This window comes from Pelophylax lessonae (assembly GCF_965119305.1).
Source record: "Pelophylax lessonae genome assembly, chromosome: 4".
NCBI lineage: Eukaryota > Metazoa > Chordata > Amphibia > Anura > Ranidae > Pelophylax > Pelophylax lessonae.
Genome location: NC_138771.1, coordinates 59,378,048 through 59,400,906, shown reverse-complemented (window position 1 = coordinate 59,400,906; position 22,859 = coordinate 59,378,048). Strand labels below are relative to the sequence as shown.

General features: G+C 47.3%; 1 protein-coding gene across 7 annotated transcripts in view; it reads right to left on the bottom strand.

Moving 5' to 3' along the window:
• Nucleotides 1–22,859, bottom strand: part of PRC1 (protein regulator of cytokinesis 1) — a 65,984-nt gene that overhangs the window by 20,132 nt on the left and 22,993 nt on the right. For 5 of the 7 annotated variants that reach the window (XM_082253232.1, XM_082253233.1, XM_082253236.1 and 2 more), the window contains exons 5-12: nucleotides 13,194–13,364; nucleotides 12,868–13,017; nucleotides 11,094–11,241; nucleotides 10,879–11,015; nucleotides 10,587–10,682; nucleotides 9,641–9,787; nucleotides 8,943–9,056; nucleotides 1,823–1,930 (exon numbers count right to left, since the gene is read on the bottom strand). In XM_082253232.1, the coding sequence (XP_082109358.1) occupies nucleotides 1,823–1,930; nucleotides 8,943–9,056; nucleotides 9,641–9,787; nucleotides 10,587–10,682; nucleotides 10,879–11,015; nucleotides 11,094–11,241; nucleotides 12,868–13,017; nucleotides 13,194–13,364 (1,071 nt within the window). The remainder of the gene's footprint in view (nucleotides 1–1,822; nucleotides 1,931–8,942; nucleotides 9,057–9,640; nucleotides 9,788–10,586; nucleotides 10,683–10,878; nucleotides 11,016–11,093; nucleotides 11,242–12,867; nucleotides 13,018–13,193; nucleotides 13,365–22,859) is intronic. The other 2 variants (XM_082253234.1, XM_082253238.1) reach the window with 1 other exon arrangement.

Here is a 22,859-nt window from a genome sequence, read left to right as displayed (position 1 = left end):
CAGATCTTCCTCAGTCACAGCACAGCCTTAACTGCCATGGCTCTGCTGTCAGCTTTACTTCCTGGGTCCCATTCCTTCTCTGAGGGGCATTTTCTAAGTAGCCAGTGTCACCGACCCCCAGTGGATTTTCTAAATTATCACAAAGGCCTATTTACTACATACTGGGATGTTAAAGAGGACAACACTGGATGCAAAGTGTCAAAACAATCCAGCCAAAGTGTAAAGCACATTGTTTTATCTGAAAATAATCCTCTAATTTTTGTGTAGCTGGACAGAATTTAAAGCCCAATTGAATGTTATAATAAAATCAGTTAAAAACACATTACAGGTACAGCAACACAAAAAGTTCTTTTTTTTAAGAAAGCAGCCACAATCTGAATGGAAAAGCCTGTAACCTGCCAGAAGCTGCAGAGGGCGACTCTTGTTCTGTATAGAAACAATAGTCTCTCTGCAGAAATCCAAGAGACCCCATGCTGTATCAGACCTACAACTCTTCAATTAGCAAAGTTTATTCTCCCTGCTGGTTGGAGAGCTCTAGCGCAGACTTGGCAGTTGGGTCTCTGCAGAGAGACCACTGCTTTCACAAGTGGAAGGATCCTTTTCTGCAGCATGCTAGTAGGCAGCAGGTTTTTTTTTTTTTATTACACTGACTGCACTGTAAAGAGAATGAGCTCCAACACCTTTTGTTTTGATGCAACTGTATATTTAGCTGGTCTAAAGTTGGGCTATAACATTGCGGCAAAATATATGGGATATATAGCACAATAAAAAGCTAAGACCCACCACTGCTGTTCTTTAAACCAATGCTAGAATCTCAGTGGCCAGTAGAAGCACACATGCTTGACTGCTAATGCTGGGCGTTGCAGGACATGTCCATATTGGATAGAACTTAGGACCCCTGTACAGTTTGTATGTGCAATGCAGTGACTACCCAGCAGCACAGTAACGATGAGAGGATCATCAGGAAGTTAGTGTAGGTGCTTGCAGTGGTGTGAATTTTTGTTTGAACACAATGATGTGCCCAACAGGTTTGTTTTAAGTTGTCTTTCGCAAAGGCATTAATAACTAGCAGATCTTGATACTGCATAACAAGACTTTTGAACTTCAACATATAAATATGGAATGACGAGTCCGTTAAAGCAAACGTAAATCCAAAACAAAGTATATATTTTATTTTCTTCCACTATCCCCAACATATAAGCCGGTCGATAAAACTTTTCACGTATGCATTTTACCACTAATTCAGGATCAGACCTAAGAATTTGAACTGAGCCACAGCTGGGAAGGGATCACTTGAGCACTTCCAATGATTACTTGCTGTGCCTGCCACTCATCTTATTAACCTCTAAGGTTTCACACAGGCCGATTGGGTGAGTCAGTTTTCCAGGCGGACCTGATCAGACCTTCCATTATCCTCTATGGAGCGGTAGATGTAAACAGACGTGTTCATTTACACCCAACATCCAATCCGATCTGCTAAAAACAGACGAATGGGTTACTCATTCGTCTAGCGGATTGGTAGTGTGTTTAGATCCGACAGCCAAAAGAGGAGAGTGGGTTGTGCGTGTCTGACCAGCCATCCACCTGCTCAGTGGGGATGGGCGGACAGACTTCCCACTGAGCATGAATACTTCTAGGGGAGTCCGCCCCATGTGGAAGGGGCCTAACATCCACAGTCTGACTGAGCCAGAAACAGTGGCAGGTAGGCCAAGCAAAGGGCTCATTGAATAAAAGCGGTTGATGTGAAATCAGATATACACAGCTAAACATAACATTTTATGCACTGTTTTAGCATCAAGTTTTCATTTTGCCTTGAACTAACCTTGCCACCACTAGGAGGTGGACGTGACACAGGAGAATGGCATAGCGTCCCACTGAATGCAGAGCGCAGCGTGCTATTGGTGGTATTGGAAACATACGTGCCATTAAGCTGAGGGAAAAGCAAGCAAAAAGTTAGTATTAGGAAGAGGGATAGAAACAAAAAGCACATGCATGGCCTAGTTACATTCATGCTGGAGCTGACCGAAGTAGCATACAAAAAATGTTTTTTTTTTTTTTTTTTAAAAGGAATATTTTTGTCTTCCCTCAAAATCATTTTCTCAGATGTTCATTGACGGACAGAGCTCCTGAGCTTCTTAACCACTGGGTTATACACTAAGAAAAAAAGCTAGACTACGCCTATGGACAGTCCCAGGAGGTATACTCCCACTCTCAGCTATAGGCACTCCGTTTTATTACAAGGAATGTCAGAAGAAATCCAACTCCACAAAAGGTATGTATGGGTGCTGCGTCCGTCAAATCCCATTTTCTCGATTGTTCACTGACGGGCACAGCTCCTGATCTTCTTAACCATTTGGACATCCCAAAGCAGTGTTAAAAATGAGGGGTGGGAACAGCAGAAAAAAATCCAAGGCTAAACCATAGCCAACCAGGTAACATGGAGCTCATGCATCCGCACATGCCAAGACATCCACTTTATGTGCACAGACGACCAGGTATACTCCTTGCAAACCTGCATCAATGATGCCTGATGACAGAAGACCCAGGAGGCACTAAGTGCCCTAGGAGAGTGCACCTTAACAGGGAAAGGAGGAACCTGACCCTTAATAGAATAGGCTTGAAACACCGTCTGTCCGATACAGCTGGAAATAGTCGCAGCAGAAGTGGACAACCCCTTCCAAGGTCTGTCCGTGAGCACAAAAATAGTGAGTCTGACTTCCTAAAAGACTCCGTAGCTGCCAGGTACACCCTAATTGCCCGAACCACATCCAAGGAATGCAAGGCAAATTCCCTAGGATGTTTTGGCCTGGGAAACAGGCAAGGCAACGCAATGTCTTCATTCAAATGAAAATCAGAGAGAACCTTTGGAAGAAACGACGCACAGGGGCGAAGAACCACCATATCTCTGTAAACCACCAAGTAACGTGAACAACAAGACACCGCCAGCTCCAACTGCCTGCGCGCAGAAGTGATTGCCATCAAAAAGGCCACCTTCTGGGATAACTTAAGCAGGGGAACCTCCCCAAGATTTTCAAAAGGAGGTTTCTGGAGGACTGAAAGCACCAAATTGAGGTCCCAAGGCAGCAATGGAGACCGCACCAGAGGAGCCAAGTGTTGAACTCCCTGGAGGAAAAAGTATGCACCAAGGAAAGTGTGGCCAATGGTCGTTGAAAGAAGACCACCAAGGCCGAGACCTGGGCCTTGATAGTACTCAAGGCCAGGCACTGCTTAAACCCCAGTTGGAGGAAGGTCAAGATCCAAGCCACCAAAAAGGAGTGAGTATGAACCCCAAGAGACTCACACCACGCAATGTACAACTTCCATGTACGATGGTAGATCTTCCTAGAGGTAGATTTTCTAGCCTTTAAACAGCATAGGAATCACTAAATTAAACAAACCTCCATCTTTCAGCACTTGGTTTTCAACAGTCAAGCCGTTAAAGCCAGCGACTAAAGCAGGATGGAGGATTGGCCCTTGGGACAGCAGATCTTTCTGAGAGGAAGTCTCCAAGGAACATCAGTGACCAGCTGTACCAGATCGGTGTACCAAGACAGGCAAGGCCCGTCTGGAGCCACTAAGATGACCTGAATCCATTCTGCCTCGATCCTGCACAAAGTCTTGGCAGCAGGGTTCATACACATTTTCACCAATAAAATTCCATGACTTTTCCATGACTTCATGTAAATATTCATGACCTAATGTTTCATGAATTGTCTATGTATACATGTTAAATAAGAAGAAAATCCATGTCACACCCAGCATATTTTTACTAAAATAAATGACAATCTTTGTAGTGTACAGTACCTCTGCAGTTAGGGTTTCGTTTCTGGATACAGCGTGACTCAAAATGGTCCCTTGTTTTACAATGGATGAGATGGAAGCACCGCTGCCGCAGCTGGGAGCCGGTGTCACTTCAGGCGCACGGGTGAAAAAGCCAGCGATCGGATTGGAAGCTGTCAAGCACGCAGCTGCAGACTGGTACTTTGCACCTTTAGCGTGGCTAGACCCGTGGCTATCAACCAATGAGGCAGCGGAAGCGTCACTGGAGGGCGGGCCGGCCGCATTAACGTGATGACGCGGGGTTACGGTAACCGAAACGGTTACCGCCCCCCTTCCGCGTCATCACGTTCATGCGGCCGGCCCGCCCTCCAGTGACGCTTCTGCTGCCTCATTGGTTCATTCAGAAGACACTAACCCCCACAGGGCCACCAGCCAGTCTGTGGCATCTGCCAGAGGGTCCCGAGACCGTGCCACAAACCTCTGCCCCTTGCTGTTGAGACAAGAGGCCAATCAGTCCACCTCGGGAGTACACCACCGGAGGCACAACTGATGAAACACCTCTGGATGAAGTGAGCATTCCCCCTGGTCCAACGCCTGTCGACTGAGGTAATCCGTCTGCCAATTTTCCACCCCCAGAATGTGTACAGTATAGATGGCTGGAACTAAATGTTCTGCCCACCTTAGAATGCCGACTACTTCCGGAGCTGCCAGGATGCTTCTTGTGCCCCCTTGGTGATTGACATAGGCCACAGCCTTGGCATTGTCCGATTGAATTCGCACCGGACACCCCTGAAAATGATCCGTCCAATGATCCAGACAAAGTCTGATCACTCGAAGCTCCAGTACATTGATCGGCAGACTCCCTGAGCAGAATCTTTTCCGAGGATGCCTCCCCACCCGGACAGGCTGGCATGCGTGTTGACCACCGTCCAGTACAGGGGGGGGGGGGGGGGGGATTTGCCCTGGCGAAGTGCAGGAGAACGAAGCCACCAGATCAGGGACCCTGTCGTATCCTGGCTCAGCTGGATCAGATTGTCTATAGCCTGTGAACTTTTGTCCCATTTGACCAGAGATCTCGTGTGGAACTGTGCAAACGGAATTGCCTTGAAGGCAGACATCTAGGCCCAGCACCCGCATGCAAGTTTGAAGGGAGGACCGTCTGATGGACAACAGACGTTGAATTGCTTCCTGCAGTTTCTGGAGTTTTTCCATAGGAAGGAACACTCTGGCTAAGGCCGAGTCCAAAGTCAGACCCAGATAGTGCAGATTTGTGTGCAGATTTGTGGACAGAAGCGTACTTCTGAAGGTTTAGAATCCAACCAAACTCCCTCAGAGTAATCTCCAAGTTGTCCACCGGAGCAGTCGGAGACTCAGCTCACAGCAGATCATCCAGGTACCCCAGGACCGCGATCCCTGCTGACGCAACAATGCCAGCACTGGGACCAACACTTTTGCGAAGACCCGAGGAACGGAGGCGAGACCAAAGGGTAACACCACAAACCTATAATGCTCCTCTCCCACAGCAAAGCAGAGGAAGCGCTGGTGACCAACATACTTTAGAATGTGAAGGTAAGCGTTCTTGATTTAAATAGAAGCAAGAAGATCCCCCTGATGCAAGGATGCCACTATCGTGCGAATAAACCCCATTCGGAGCTTCTGCACCCGCACAAAGCAGTTTAGCTCCTTGAGGTCCAGAATTGGACGCACCTTGCACCTCCTTGATTTGACAGATGAGGCAGGTGAAGATGGGGGGACGTTTTTTGCTAGCCCATTTCCCCAGGACCAAATCCACCTTGGACACCAAAGACTCCAGGACCGTTGTCAGTGCAGTAAGGGATTGTTGGAACCCAGAGGGCCCAGCAGCCCCAGAGGGGATCAGGTGGAGAAATGTGCTCCAGGGACTTCATGAGAGAAAAAGGGGGACCCACAAAAAAAGGTGTACAAAACACTGCTTGGGACACCCCCACTGCGCTGGCAGCACAGCAGGTCGCCAGGAAGAGAGCACCAACCAATCTTATAGCAGAGAGGGAGAGGAACCCACCAGACTCACCACCCACCGATCAGGAACTGCAGCAACAGGCTATCTGCACACACATGCAGCGATCAGGAAGATTAAGATCCAGGAGTCCGCACTATATATGCTTTACAGTCATGGCCGCCACTATTCGCAATGAGAAACCTCTAGAAAATGGCCGCCGAAGCTACAGCACACAGGCTACAAGAAAATGGCGGCACCACGTGGGCCTAGAAAGGGGTTCCAAGAGCCCCAAAAAACACCAGCAGGAAGGGGGGCCCTGGCAGGAGCCCCCAGCAGTACAGCCCCCTCCCCCAAAAGCAGTTTGTCCAGTCGCCGGTGGCTTCTGCCTAGTGTCCTACACCTGTAGGGGGCAGTATAACCCAATGGTTAAGATGATCAGGAGCTGTGGCCGTCAATGAACGATGGAGAAAACCGATTTTGGATGGAAGGCATGCGTGGAGTTACTGTAAAATATAACATGCAGGTTACACATCCAACTTATTAAGAAGACATGACAAAAATGAGCAAGTCACGTCACTATAGTACTGGGAGGGATATTAGTTTTCACAGTTTAGGATGCATGCAGTTCAAGAAGCATTACCCTACAGTCCTTCAATTACTACGACACGGTTCAATTCAGGAACTACAAAACCATTCTGCAGTGCAGTAAATCAACAAATATTTGAACTGTAATTATTAGGAGCAGATAAACTCTAAAGGAGACAATTCATGCTCTAAAATGTCTGAACAACCTCCTTTTCAATTATTAGCAGCAGAATTTATTTCCTGAGAAGACAAGCGGTTGGCATTTTGAAAAAATGCAAGTAGTGTGTGTGTCTTCAGCGCATTTACTTTCTCTGTTGGGAAGCCTTCAAGGAAGCCTATAATGAGAGAATTATGTAGGATGCCACTGAAAACACTAAGGGCCTGGCTTTCTCAAACTTAAACACCTTCTAAGATACTGACCCAATATATAGTCAACAGATCAGGAATTCCAGTACTGCAAATCTACAGAACTGTGCAAGGACAGTACTAAAGCCATTGGATCAGCATGACAACTAGGAACTGGTATTTTCAGAAATATTCCAGCAATGGCAGCCTCCATAGTTCAAGCAGTACATGTTTCATTTCAAGTCAAACGGTGAAAGTGGAAAAGTCCTGGAAGTCACACATCTTTTCAAAACCCGTAGGAAAGTGTACGAGAGCCTCAGCCCGGGCTCCAACCAGGCCATGCTACCAAAGCGTTTCACTCCGCACACTCAGCTTAGTCATGGGGATGCCCCATGATTGGAGCTCTGGCCAAGACTGTCATACACTTTCCCACAGAGCTTTGCAGAGATGTGCAACTTCCAGGACTTTTCCCTTTTTTTTTAATTAGACACTCAATAGCTGGGACAAGCTCTGTCCTTGTCTGCACTCCAAGCCATTGCTACATAAGGACCTGCTGGAGCCTTGAGTGGCACTTGTCAATTTTGTTTGGGTCACAGGTTAAAATGTAGCCCCCATTTAAGTGCCCGTGTAAAAAAAAATTCCTGTGAAGCACCCAAAAAAGGTTTCCAAGGTAACAAAACACCTTTTGGCGCTCACACTTCAGCAGTTCATAAGGCATTAAAAACTTTAGGCCACATCTGATGTACTTCAATGCTAAACAAAAAAATAACCAAGAGGTTTTTTTCTATGCTGGCTCGTTTATAATAGGCAAGATCTGTTTCTCTACAGCCACCAAACTAATTTAAGCCTGCACCAAATTATTATTAAAGTTGAAATCAAACTGATGACTGTAGGGCAACACAGATCAACTGTTATTAAAATAAAATATAGCAAACATAACCGTAATGTGCTAAATTATCTTAAAAGTACCTAAGCACCTCAAACTGAACATAGGTTATCTTAAATGTAAACTACATATTAAAAAAATTTGAGTCCAAAATATTAGGCTGACTTTACATGCAAACTAGGTCTTCTCCTGTAAAAGTCAGTATTTAAACACACCCACATCTTCAAATTGGTCTTTTAATAAGATAAATAGCCTTAAAGCGGTAGTATCATGCTTTTTTTCACTTTTAACTACAGGTAAGCCTATAATAAGGCTTACCTGAAGGTACGATTAATATCTCCTTAACCAGCACGGTTTAGGAGATATTTTCAGCGCATGCGCTCTGAAGGTCCGGCGGACCTTCAGCTTCCCTTGCTGGGAGCTTGCCGGAAAATGACTCCTGCGCGCATGCGCGGGAGTGACGTCATCGCAGCTCAAGCCAATCACAGCGCCGGAGCCGCCGAACCCGGAAGAGATGTCGTGGGATCATGTCAGCGCCCACAGCGGTGTCCGGGGGTCCTTGTCGGGGCTTCGTTCTAAGGTAAGTAATTCATAATGAGCTAGTATGTGACGCATACTAGCTCATTTTGCCTTTGTCTTGCAGGTTTTTTTATTTTAGGTTTACAACCGCTTTAACCAAACCTTGACCAACAGCAGGACTAGAAAGGCAATATAAAGCCAGAACAAGACTTTAAAATGTCAACATTTGCATTTAAAATGTAATTGTCTTAATGTTTCCTATCTACAGCTCCTTTTCAAAATATACTGTTCGCTCAATCCCCTGCTTATTCATTTTTATATTATAGCACAGTTTAAATCACCCGACTGTACAAAAGGTTTACTTTAAAACTTTTTACTGTAAATGGCTACATTAGATCCAATAGCCCTTGTCAGGACTTGTGTACTGCAATTTTCGTGTGCAGCTTAACATATCACCTGTTAGAGTAAATGAAACAAAATTGAATTTTAGGCATCATGAACTTTAAGTCATCCTAACTATGTATGAGGAAACAGTGTGAAGCAGAAGTAAGAGTATGAATAAACAGACTAATACTGGTAAATATAAATCAATACTAAGCCATCAAGTTTTGGGATTTAGATTATTTCAGTCTTTAAGCTGGTCATACTGGGGTATCATTCTTAAGAATCAAGAACAGTTTGAACTTTGTCCTGGGCATATAGTACTTATAAACTACCTCCAACATAGAACAGATATACAGTAGTATCAAGGGCATAAGCAGTTTAAATTCAACAAAAGGTCATTTGGTTAATTATACAATATACTACTAAGGAGGAGCATAAAAATATCCCATTATAGTTAGAGCTCACCTTGCGCACTTTATTAGGAGTAGTAGTAGAGCCAAGTACTCTTCGTTTATTAGGCGTTCTTGGAGCACTTCCATAATACATCTCCTCCTCTAACTGACGAGATTTCTTAATTAACTGCATTTAAAGATTGAGAGAAGAAATAAAAAAAGTTTATTACCCTAAAAAGCGGAAGTTCCGATTTCCTCCTCTCCCAACTTCTACAACATTTGACAATATTCAATTATTTTTGGGAGCGGGTATAGTTTTGATAAGTACCTGCTCCCACTTCTACTCGGATCCCCCCCCCCCCTCCTCTTTGTCTGCAGCCTTCTGGGAAATGTCACAGCTCCAAGGAGGCTGTAGGACAATTCACACAGCAGCACGGCTCGCACATGCAGCTATAAAGCCGCAAGGAGTCACAGCCAGCTTCCCACAGTAAAGATGCCAGCATCAGGGACCCAAAGACCAGTGAAGAATCAGGCCAGATGAGGAAAGTGCTGGATCCCTGGACAGGTAAGTGTCCTTTTATTAAAAAGTCTGACATTTTTTTCTCTCTTGGGTGAAGAGCCTCTTAAGGCTGTAGAAGATCTCAAAACAACCAAATCAAAACTGATTTTTACATGTTCTTATAGTAAACGTACCAGGATACCAGTGTGGGAAAATTATATTTGCAAGAAGAACAAATGGCAGGTGGTAAATAAAATAAATAAAATTCTCACTCTCTCCTGTTTTTCCTTTTCTTTCTCTAGCTGAAGCTGGTTCCATTGCTCTGCTACATAGTCCATGAATTTCTTGCCATTCACAAAGAATTCATGTTGCTGTTCTTCTTCCCATGCTTCAATCCGAAATTTTAGTTCTTCTTCCAGCTGTAATCAAGACATCGAAACAGCCAAGTTACTATAAAAAAACATAGCTAAATCTAAACAAACTACTTTTCTTTTTACAGCAAAAACTGCAATTTCTTTCAGTTTATAACTCCTAGTCGGATTGCTTTCCTACTTTGTGATAGGGGAAAAAAAAAAAAAAAAAAAGATACCCACCTACAGTATGGGGTTGATTTACTAAAACAGGAGAGTGCAAAATCTGGTGCAGCTGTGCATGGAAGCCAATCAGATTCTCTGTAGAACTGCACCAGATTTTGAACTTGTAGTTTTAGTAAATCAACCCCTCTGAGTCTGAACATAGGTAAGCCAGAGTTTTAGATGTGCAATGTCTATGCAATGCACGGATTTGTATTTATCCGTTTACTATGTACAACGTCTATGACCAGCAGGTTTCATTTAAAATGACCCTGACCAAGAACAAACCCTGACCAAGAACAAGCCAACAACAGTGCTACAATGCTGGCTCCTTGATATGCCCAACAATTCCATTGACCAGCAGTCTTGGCTGTCTAATCAAGTCAGCATTTACACAAAGCAAGTTGAAATTACCATTGTGATGCAGCAGGGGGCGACACTTCTCATTTTAGCATCAATACTGTCTTTCTTTATACACATGAAGCTAGGGAAGCACTGTAGAATATATTTACAATATAACTGTTTCAATATAAGGTTCCCTTTAGTAAATACTCAATACCTTAAAATTAGAAGAGAACATCCTCACAGAAGTAGAACATTCATTATGTCACAAAGAATAGGCTAAACACAAAATAAGATATCATACCTTTGGAAGCATTTTTTGTAGTTTTGCTCGCTGTTTTTCTTCTTTTAAAAGATTTCCTCCACGGTTATTAAACCTGTTCGGGTCTGATGCTTTTTTCTAAAGATGGCAAGGAAAAATAGGCAGGCAGATATTAAAATCACGTGGGCAATGTTAAGATCTGTAAAAATACATTATCGATATAAATACTGTTTAATGAGCTGAAGGGAACACCATCATAGCTATAAAAAGTTACTATTCTAGGAGCTCAGTAAATTTTAATTTGCTCTTCACAAAGAGCTCTTGATTTACTTACATCAAGCTCCAAGAAATGATGCCAGTTCTCTTCCCACTTATTGACCCCTTCAAACATCTCTTTATGCACTTCGTATAATTCCTTAAGGCGGTTGATTTCAGCATCATGCAGACTGAGCAGGTCTTCACTGTAGTTCTCTAATAAGTGATAAATAGTTAGCTTCTGTAATAATTTACAGCTAAAACTGTCTACAGTACATCAGTAAATTTACTTACCATCGTAATAGGGAGCAAATGCTTGTCTTTGTTCATCACCATAAAAACATTTGTCCCAGTAGGATTTTATCTCTGTACGAATAACTTCAATTACATTTTTAATATTCTGCAACTTTAGTTCTTGCAAACGGTCCAGTTCATCTTGTAACTTAAAAAGAAATATGGAGAACTGTGATTAACACAGAATTATGTGGATTAGCCACAAACAGTATGAGCTGCGATCTGTAGCTGTGTTTTGCTTTACTGTATAGTCTAGGAGATTCTCTCAACTTCATGAGAGGAAGGGAAATAGGTGGCATCAGCACAACGCACATCTAGACAAGAACAGTGATTGTATAGGGACATACAGGTGCATCTCATAAAATGGTTTATTTTATTTCAGTAATTCAATTCAAAAAGTGAAACTCATTATATATAGATGCGTTACACACAGTGACATATTTCAAGCATTTTTCTTTTAAAAAAGGTAGAAGTTTGTTTTTTTTCTTACCTAGGTGGATGCATCAGTCCGATGCTGCATGTCCCCTGGCACCTCTACACTGAGAACCGAGCGATCGAACACTGCCAATCACTCGGTTCTCACAGCTCCCTGAGGAGAGAGCTGCTGACAGTCAGCAGCTCTCTGCTCCCCTCCTCGCTCACTGAAGTGCTGGGCTGTAGAGGGGGTAGAGCTGCTGGCTCAGACTCTCAGCAGCTTGCTGGTGTTGGTTCAGGGATCTGGTGGATCCAGACTCCATGGTCTTGATGACGTGGAGCCTGGGCCGACTTCTGTGATGTCAGCAGAGCACTGACTTCAGCCCGCTGTCTGCTGAAAATAGATTACAGGAGTGCAAAACGAACTGCACTCCTGTGAGCCATATAGGAAGTACAGCCAAAACGAGCTTTGGCTGTACTTTCCCTTAATTTTCAGGATTATGGCTTACAGCTAGCAAAACCGCAACATTCAGTATCTCAGAAAATTAGAATGTTACATAGGAGCAAAAAAAAACAAAACAAAAAAAAAAAAAAACAAAACAAAAAAAAAAATTTCAAATAGAGAAATGTTGGCTTACTGAAATGTCCATGTACAGTATAGTATGCACTCAATACTTGGCTGGGCTCCTTTTGCATGAATTACTGCATCAATGTGGCGTGGCATGGAGGCGATTAGCCTGCGGCACTGCTGAGGTGTTATGGAAGCCCAGCTTTCTTGGATAGTGGCTTTCAGCTCATCTGAATTGTTGGGTCTGGTATCACATCTACCTCTTGACAATACCCTACAGATTCTCTATGGGGTTTAGGTCAGGTGAGTTTGCTGGCCAATCAAGCACAGTAATACCATGATCAGTAAACCAGGTATTGGTACTTTTGGCAGTGTGGGCAGGTGCCAAGTCCTGCTGGAAAATGAAATCAGCATCTTCATAAAGCTGGTCAGCAGAGGAAACTAGAATTTCCTGGTAGAGGGCTGCACTGACTTTGGACTGGATAAAAACACAGTGGACCAACACGCGCAGATGACATGGCTCCCCAAATCATCACTGACTGTGGAAACTTCACACTGGATCCCATACAACTTGGATTCTGTGCCTCTCTACTCTTCCTCCAGACTCTGGTACCTTGATTTACAAATGAAATGCAAGATTCTCAACAGTCTGCTGATTTGGGGAGCCAGGTCATCTGTTGGGTGTTTTTCAGAGACAAAAAATTATTTTTCTCCTCACTTTTAGATGTATTCACATACTGGGGAAAAAAAATGTATTATATATTCTTAAAAAAACAAAACAGACAATCTTACTGCATGAATAGTTTTTCCTTTTGAACCAGTCATATGAACAGCACAAGCATTCCTCTCCTCTTCTGGAATCCCAAGTCTATCCCAGAGTTCGACGATTTTAGACCGCAGCTCCTCACTCAGTGCTCTATTTTGTCCAATTTGTTCTTCTAGCTGTAAGTTAAAAAAACAATTAGTAAATCAGAAAATGTGTATCATTTAGTTTTAGCCAATTCTCTAATAATTGGAATATGCCCAATTCCTTGATTAGCTGCCAATTCTAATGCAAAATGGCATTTCCTGCTGACTGATGCATTATTAAAAGCTTTGAAAACTAGGAAGTAGCTCACCTGAAATAGAAGCTGGTGCAAAGCTTCTAGATTTTCCTTTGACAGGCAGAAAGCTTCTTCCTCTACACACACCACATCTCTCTCAAAGCTTGTATCAGGTAAGCGATCTAGTTCTTCCATGCACAGAACTATTTGTTTCTTTGTTTTAACAAACTCAGCTTCACGGCGCTCCTGCAGTGGCAGCAAAATAAAGGTTTAAAATATACACCAGAATAGGTTAGAGTTCACGTAAATGTACTTTTTGACCTTTTCGATCATTCACATAATGACATGATTACTAAACTGGCGGCATCTTCCAGAGACATGCTGCCCTAGGATTATGTTCAAGATGAGAGTGTTTACCAGGCTTTAAGAAGAGGAAAGCGGCAGAGCCCGATAATATCCCAGCGATTATTTTAACTACTTCCGGACCGCCTGCCGCATATATATATATATATATATATATACACAGCGGCAGGGTGGCCCGCCGGCGCAAAATCAGGAACACGTACCTGATTTTGTGCAGGAGATGTTGGGGAGCATGTGCGCACCACCGGAGCACTGCTCACGCTGAGATTGGACACAGTGGGAGCCCAGCAGCGGCACGATGGCCGCCGAGACCTGTCGATCATTTGGCTGAAGATCTCTCTTCCTCCCCGACAGAACAGCGGTCTGCCTGCCTTGTTTATATAGGCAGAAGTCCGCTGTTCTGTCAGGGAGGAAAAGAGATCTTGTGTTTCAGCTAAGCTGAAACACAAGATCTTCTTTCTTCTAGTGCATTGACCCCCCCCCCCCCCCTCCAAGTTAGAAAGCACTCCCTTGGAGCACACTTAACCCCTTGATCGCCCGTGGTGTTAACCTCTTCCCTGCCAGTGTCATTTATACAGTAACAGTTCATTTGTTTGTTTTAGCACTGATTACTGTATTGGTGTCACTGGTCCCCACAAAAATGTCACTTAGTGCCAGATTTTTCCGCTGCAATGTCGCATTTTTTGAAAAAAAAAAGAAAAAAAAAAAAAAAAAAAAAAGAAGAAGGATTTTACGGTAAGACAAAAAACGGAATTTTTGTAAAATCTTACCTGTAAAATTCCTTTCTCTGAGTCCTCCGACAGTCGCCGCCTCTTCATATTCGTCACATATGGGGTATTAGACTTTGCTCCGAAGGAGTAGCTAGGCAACAGAATATGTTAACAATAAAGCTTTAACATATCCCACCCTCAAGGGGTGGTCCCCTCAGTCAATACCCTCCTACTTCCTGCAACCATATCTCAGTTTTAGTGGAATAGCAGTAGAGTATACATTCAAACCCCAAAAGAGGGGCGGGGGCGGCGACTGTCGGAGGACTCAGAGAAAGGAATTTTACAGGTAAGATTTTACAAAAATTCCGTTTTCTCTTACGTCCTCCGACAGTCGCCGCCTCTTCATATTCGTCACATATGGGGACGTCCCAAAGCAGTGCAAACATGAGGGGTGGGAAACGCATCCGCGCCGAAAGGCAACGCAGTCTCCACATCAAAGAAAGGAACCTTACCAAAGGAAGGAAACCAGCTGGGCAACAGCAAAAAGAAGTGCTCAACAGGAGCAACAACCCAGGAAAAGACAAAAAAACCAGGGGATACAAAAGATATCCCAACAGCCAGGAGTCCCCAACAAGGGACCCTAGGGAACAGCCGCACTAAGAACCTTGCGGCCAAAGGAAGCATCCGCCGATGCCTGAACATCTACTTTGTAGAATTTTGTGAAAGTGTGCACGGTCGACCAGGTCGCCGCTTTACACACCTGGGCTACAGAAGCCCCATGACGACAGGCCCAAGACGTACTCAGAGATCTAGTAGAGTGCGCCTTCACAGGCACAGGGGGAACCTTCCCTTGCAAAGCATAAGCCTGTTCAATGGTCTGCCTGATCCATTTGGCGATGGTAGAGGCCGAAGCCGCCATGCCCTTCCGAGGACCCTCTGGTAGAACAAACAAGGAGTCCGTCTTACGAAAAGACTCGGTCGATTTAAGGTAAACCCTTATCGCCCGAACAACATCCAGAGAGTGCAATCTCACCTCCTTTGGATGTTTAGGCTTCGTGCACAACGAAGGCAAGACAATATCCTCATTAAGATGGAATTCCGAAACTCGTTTCGGCAGAAAAGAAGGATTAGGTCGCAAGACCACCTTATCCAAATCCAAACAACCAGGTACGGAGACTTGCAGGACAAAGCCGCCAGTTCCGACACTCTGCGAGCCGAAGTGATCGCCACCAAAAAGGCGACCTTTTTGGACAACATAGACAACGAGATCTCCCTGATCTGTTCAAAAGGAGCACGTTGTAACACAGATAGAACGAGATTTAAGTCCCAAGGGGGCAAAGAATCCCTCCTAGGAGGAACCAGATGCCGCACACCCTGAATAAAAGTGCCAACCAAGGAGTTGGAAGCCACGGGACGTTGAAACAGAACGGCCAGCGCAGACACCTGACCCTTGATCGTAGCCAGCGCCAAACGCTGATCGACACCCGTCTGAAGGAAAGACAGCACACGGGAAACCGAGTACGTGCGGGGTGAAAACCCCCTGGACTCACACCAGGCAAAATAGGCCTTCCAAGTACGGTAATAAACCTTCCCCGAGGAAGACTTCCTCGCGTTGATCAAAGTATGAACGACCTCTGGAGAGAGACCCTTCTCCTTCAGGACCTCGGTCTCAACAGCCAGGCCGTCAAAGCCAGCGACTGTAAAGCAGGATGGTAAATCGGTCCTTGAGACAGTAGATCGTCTCGAAGAGGCAGACGCCACGGGGCGTCGACCGCCAGATTCACGAGGTCTGCGTACCAGGACCGGCGAGGCCAGTCCGGTGCCACAAGAATCACCGTGTTGCGTTCCGAGAGTAACCTGCGAAGGAACCTGGACAGCAACTGAATCGGTGGGAACGCGTACATCAGCCTGTACCGATGCCACGGGGCCACTAACGCGTCTGACGCGTCTGCCCGAGGGTCGCGCGTCCTTGCCACGAACCTTGTTGTTGAGACGAGACGCGAACAGGTCCACATCTGGAAGACCCCACTTCGCGCACAACATCTGGAAGACAGCCGGGTGGAGAGACCATTCCCCCTGATCCAGGGTCTGGCGACTCAGATAGTCCGCCTGCCAGTTCTCCACTCCCGGAATGTGAACCGCCGTTATCGCCGGAACATGAGTCTCGGCCCAAGACAGAATGTCGGCCACTTCTCGAGCCGCTCGGGCACTCCTGGTGCCCCCTTGGTGGTTGATGTAGGCCACCGCCGTGGCATTGTCCGTCTGCACCCGAACCGGGCAGCCCTGCAGCCGGTCCGTCCAGCGATGAAGACAGAGCCTTATCGCACGCAATTCCAGAATGTTGATCGGGAGGGAAGACTCCCCCTCCGACCAGGTCCCCTGGGCGGACAGAACGCCCAGAACACCACCCCAGCCCGACAAGCTGGCATCCGTGGTGATTACCGTCCATGAGATTGGACGAAACGACTTGCCCCCGGACACCAACGGGGACTGGAGCCACCACAGAAGGTTTTCCCTGGTGCGATGACTCAACGAGATCTGAAGATCCAGAGATTGAGGTCGCCCGTCCCACCTGGACAGGATCTCCGCTTGGAGACCCCGCGTGTGAAACTGCGCGAAAAGGATCGCCTCGAAGGCCGAGACCATCAATCCCAGACACCTCATGCACGTCCGCAGAGACGAGTGTGGAACGTCCCTGAGGGACCTGACTTCCTCCTGAAGAGTCCTGAGTTTGTCTTCCGGCAGGAAGACCTTCGCCTGCACCGAGTCCAGTATCATTCCCAGATAGGGAAGACGAACCGACGGACTCAGTGTCGACTTTGGAACATTTATCGTCCAACCAAACTCCTGCAGAGTTTGCATCGTGACAGACAGGTCCTTCTCCAGACCCTGTCTGGTCGCAGACCGAACCAGAATGTCGTCCAGATACCCCAGGACAGAAATGCCCTGGGCCCTCAATAATGCCAGAACCGGTGCAAGCACCTTGGTGAAGACCCGCGGAGCCGAGGCGAGACCAAAGGGCAACGCCACGAACTGGTAGTGATCCTCCGCAATGGCAAATCGAAGGTATCTCTGATGACCCTCGAATATGGGGATGTGAAGGTACGCATCCTTCAAATCGATGGAGGCCATGAATTCCCCCGGAACCAGGGCAGCCACCACCGACCGCAGGGATTCCATGCGGAACTTGCGAACCCGCACAGAGCGGTTCAGAGCCTTCAAGTCCAGAATCGGACGAACCTTGCCCTCCTTCCTGGGCACGGTGAACAGATTGGAATAAAACCCCCGAAATCTGTCCCGATGAGGCACCGGAACCACCACTCCCTGAGCCCTCAGGTCCCGCACCGCCAGGTGCAGATCCCGCAGGCGCTCTGGAGACAATTGAAGATTTGAGGGAAAAAATCTGCTCTCCGGCCGAGAGAGAAACTCGATCTTGTAACCAGATCGAACGATTTCCAGAACCCATCTGTCCCGCACACGGGCCAACCAGGGCTGAAGAAAACCGAGCAAGCGTCCCCCCACCCCAAAACTGGGTGAGGGCGCCCCTTCAGGCCGAACTGTTATGGGCTGTGGGTCCGGATTGGCCGGACTTCTGTTTCCCAGACCAGGGCTTCTTCTGAGAGCCTTGGCCTTCGAACGGTTTGCCCTTGTAGTGCGGCCGAAAGGCACGAAAGGACCCCTGAGGGGGCCGAAAATTAGCATGCTTCTTCCCAGAAGCCCCCTTAGCCTTGGGGAAATGGGGCAAGAGAGTGCTCTTACCCCCGGTGATCCCCTTAATCAACACATCCAGGGACTCCCCAAAAAGGCGAGACCCATCATAAGGCAGATTGGCCAAGGTCTTACGTGAAGATTGGTCCACCGACCAACATTTTAACCAAACCAGGCGGCGAGACAACACCGCCACGCTGTGCACACGTGCAGCCAACGGAATCAGGTCCAGGTCCGCATCACACAGATACATGACACCCTGGTGGATCTGATCCACCATATCCAGGGTCGCCGCCGAGGCCGAATCGGCCACTAGGACGCGCCTAAGCATCTGCGTCCAACTGGCGATCGCCTGGGCCGCCATGAGAGAAGCAAACAGAGCCTTAAGCATAGAACCCGTAACAGAATAAGTATGACGGGCAAGAGACTCCAGTCTCCTATCCGTGGCATCACGGAAAACCGGAGAACCCTCTGCAGGAATCGCAGTGGCTTTGTTCAAAACCGCAATTGCATGATCCACTGGCGGAGGTACACACCACCGTTCATCAGTGGCAGGCGAGAAAGGATAACGCAGCTTGAATTTACTTGGTACCGCAAAAGGCTTGCGCAGATCGCGCCATTGATCTTTAACAGCGCGCTGAAAATCAGCATTGCAGGGAAAAACCTGCGGCGTCCTGCGTTTCCTCTGCGTCCCATAAGCCGCCAAGGCAGCGGGGGGACACACTTCGTCCTGTAAACGTAGCGTCTGCTTAATGGAAGCAATCAACTCATCCATGATTGCAAGCTCTTCAGGCGAGCCAGGGGGAGAATTATCAACCCCCTCAACTTCAGCCTCCACCTCAGACCCCACTAGATCAAGAGAGGAGCGGGACCCCGATAAGGAGGTCCCTGCCAGAACAGCCCCATCACCTTCACCCTCAGAATCAGAGGACAGAGCAACTCTGGGCCGTTTAGTAGATTGAGCAGCCACCAGCATTTGCACCTGGGCAGCAAGGCCAGCCACAATAGTGGCTAAATCCCCCCCTGGGGGGGAAACAGCGGTCCCCTGGCTTTCCACCAATACTGTAGGAAACTTGCCCTCCTGAGAATCCATTGCCCCTGTAATGCCAGACAACCAAGGGTTAACTGCCCCCTTTTAGCAAGCGCGGCAAGCGCAGCCCACCGCACCACACTCAGGCACAATGAGACCCCCACAGGGAATATACAGACTGAATACAGGCAATGGATAGCAAGAACAGAGGGATAAAACCTGAGGAGACCCCGCTGCTGCTGCTGCCTCGATCGGTGTTCCTGGAAAGAGGAAGTGATGCTGCCAGGGCGCTCTATGTAAGCCTATGGAGGCTACAAGAAAATGGCCGCCGTGCATGTAAACCATGCGGCCGGAGCGGGCGCCGGTAAAATGGCGTCGTTTGGCGCCGAAAACGCCGCTCCACAGTGCATAAAAACACACACATTACATCCCAATATAAGGGTACATGTTAGATCGCCGCAGCGATCGCTGTATATGCCCAAACATGCCAAGAAAAAACATGCCCCACAGCACACAGCTCCTCACACTGCCCAGCCTGACACACACAGTGCCATACAGCTCCCCCCCCCCCTTGCAGCCCACAGCATGCAGCCGAGAGATAGGGAGACAAGCAGTGTGATTAAAGGCAGGTTACACAGTCCCAGACTGAGACCCCCCCAGACAGACAGGTCCCCACATAAATACACTTACCTCACATGGCGTGGGGAACCCGCACAGGCGAACAAGCCGCTGCACATGAGGCAGGGAGAGTCGCAATTCAAGACGCACACAATGGAGGTTAAGAAACCGCACAGCGTCCGGTGAGGTAGCCACCTCACCAATCATCCCTGCACCGAACAGGGATGGGTCGTTCACTGTGCCAGGAGCGTTACCTGGCTGAACGCTCGATGGCAGACTGAGAAGCCACTGACCCACGACCTGCGACCAGGGGGGATCAGCCCGAGACCCAGTCCGCATGATCCTCTTCGTCCGAAGAACTAACTAATGCTGACAAAAATAACAGCTAAGTAAAGGTAGAGAGAAAACTCAAACAAAATATTAAAAAGAAGAAAGAGTCTGGGACAGAAAGTCCCAGCACAGAGAGAGCCAGCCACTCCTGACAAGCTAGACATTAAAACTGAGATATGGTTGCAGGAAGTAGGAGGGTATTGACTGAGGGGACCACCCCTTGAGGGTGGGATATGTTAAAGCTTTATTGTTAACATATTCTGTTGCCTAGCTACTCCTTCGGAGCAAAGTCTAATACCCCATATGTGACGAATATGAAGAGGCGGCGACTGTCGGAGGACGTAAGAGAAATCCCATTTTCTTTTTCGTTCATTGACTGACACAGCTCTTGATCTTCTTGACCGAAGGGACATCCCAAAGCAGTGTCAAACATGAGGGGTGGGAACAGCAGAAAAAACAAGCTTCCCCAAGGCTAAACATAGCCAACCAGGTACCTTGGAGCTCAACTGTTAACAAAATACCCTCAAAAGAGGACAAGTCCTCTAAATAGCAGCCTGCAAAACTTTGCGGCCAAAAGAAGCATCCGCAGATGCCAACACATCTACTTTATAAAACTTTGTGAATGTGTGTACGGACGATAAGGTAGCTGCCTGCAAATCTGCATCACTGACGCCTGATGATGGCAGGCCCAGGAGGCACTAAGCGCCCGAGTAGAGTGCACCTTTGACAGGGAAAGGAGGAACCTGACCCTTACTAGAATAAGCCTGAACCACAGTCTGTCTGATCCATCTGAAAATGGTCGCAGCAGAAGCAGCCAGCCCCTTACGAGGTCCATCTGTGAAGACAAAGGGAGTCTAATTTCCTAAAAGACTCTGTAGCTGCCACATACATCCTTATTGCCCAAACCACATCCAGGGAGTGCAAGGCAACTTCCTTAAGATGCTTAGGCTTGAGATGCAGGGAGGGCAACACAAGGTCTTCATTCAGATGAAAGTCAGACGACCTTCGAAAGGAACGACAGACATGGACATAGAAACCACCGTACCCCTGTGAACCACCAGGTAAGGTGAACGTCAAGACAACGCCGCCAGTTCAGACACCCTGCGCGCCAAAGTAATGGCCACCAAAAAGGCCACCTTCTGAGACAATGTAAGCAGGGGAATCTCCCGAATATTTTCCAAGGGAGACTACCGGAGAACAGACAACACCAAAATGAGGTCCCACGGCGGCAATGGAGACCGCACTGGAGGAACCAAGCATCCCACCCTCTGGAGAAAAGTATGTACCAAGGAGTGTGTGGCCAACGGGCGCTGAAAGAAAACAGACAAAGCCAAGACCTGGCCCTTGATGGTACTCCAGGCCAGGCGCTGCACAACCCCTAGTTGGAGGAAAGCCAAGATCAGAGCCACCGAAAAATCAATGATGTACGTCTTCCACATACGATATTAAATCTTCCTAGAAGTAGATTTTAACAGCGTAGGAATCACCGAGGCAGATAACCCTCTGTCCTTCAGCACCTGGCTTTCCACAACCAAGCCATCAAAGCCAGTGACTGCAAAGCAGGATGGAAGATTGGCCCTTGGTACAGCAGATCTTCCCTGAGAGGGAGTCTCCAAAGAGCATCGGCCTCCAGCCATACCAGATCAGCGTACCAGGACCGGCGAGGCCAGTCTGGAGCCACTGGAATTCCTTGATCCTGCTAGTAGTCTCGGCAGAAGCTGGAGAGGAAGAAAGGCGTAAATCAGACAATACTGACTCCAAGGAGCCACTAAAGCATCTGTAGCAACGGCTAGAGGATCCCGAGACTGTACCAAACCTTTGAACCTTCCTGTTGAGGCGAGAGGCCAACAGATCCATCTCTGGAGTACCCCACCAGAGACAAAAATGATCAAAAACCTTCGGATGAAGAGACCATTCTCCCTGGCCTGTTGACAGATAGTCTGCTTGCCAATTTTCCACCCCTGGAATATGCACTGCAGAGAGGGCTGAACCAATCTTCTACCCACCTTAGAATGCTGACTTCTTCCCGAGCTGCCAGGACACTTCTTGTGCTCCCTTGTTGATTGACATAGGCCACTGCCGTGGCATTGTCCGATTGAATCCGCAGCGGACACTCCTGTAGACGACTTGTCCAATGATCCAGACAAGTTTGATCGCTCGTAGCTCCAGTACATTGATCGGTTGTCTGAACTCTTCCTGAGACCAGACCCCCCTGAGCACAATCCGTCCCGAGGACGCCTCCCCACCCGGGCATATGCATGCAAGTCCAAAGAGAAGACTATCTGGTCAGCAAAAGCTGCATTGCCTCCTGCAAGTTTTGAAGTTTCTCCCAAGGAAAAAACACTCTGGCTGAGGACGAGTCCAGAGTCAGACCAAGATAGACTAGACTAATGGACAGAACCAGGGCAGACTTCTGAAGATTCAGAATCCAAACCGAATTACCTAAACGTTTGCAGAGTAATCTCCAAGTTGTCCAAACAAGGCGGACGAAGACTGCTCATAAAAAGCAGGTTGTCCAGGTACCCCAGTACCGCAATCCCACACTGACGCAGTAATGCTAAAACCAGGACCAACACTTTCGTGAAGACCCGAGGAGCGGAAATGAGACCAAAGGTTAACGCCACAAATTGATAATGCTCCTCATCCATGGCAAAGCAAAGGAAACACTGATGGGCGACCCATATTGAGGTGTGAAGGTAGGCATCCTTGATGTCAATAGAGGCGAGGAAATCTCACTGATGTAGGGACGCCGCCACCGTGCGCAAGGACTCCATGCGGAACTTCTGTACCCGCACAAAGCGGTTTAGCACCTTGAGGTCCAGTATTGGGCGCACCTTGCCCTCCTTCCTGGGAACTGTACAACAGGTTTGAGTAAAAACCTTGAAAACGTTCAGACTTTGGAGCCAGAACAATTACCCCTTAAAGTAACAAATCTTGCACCTCCCCGTAGAGATCCTTTAAGCGATCTGGGGATAAGTGCAG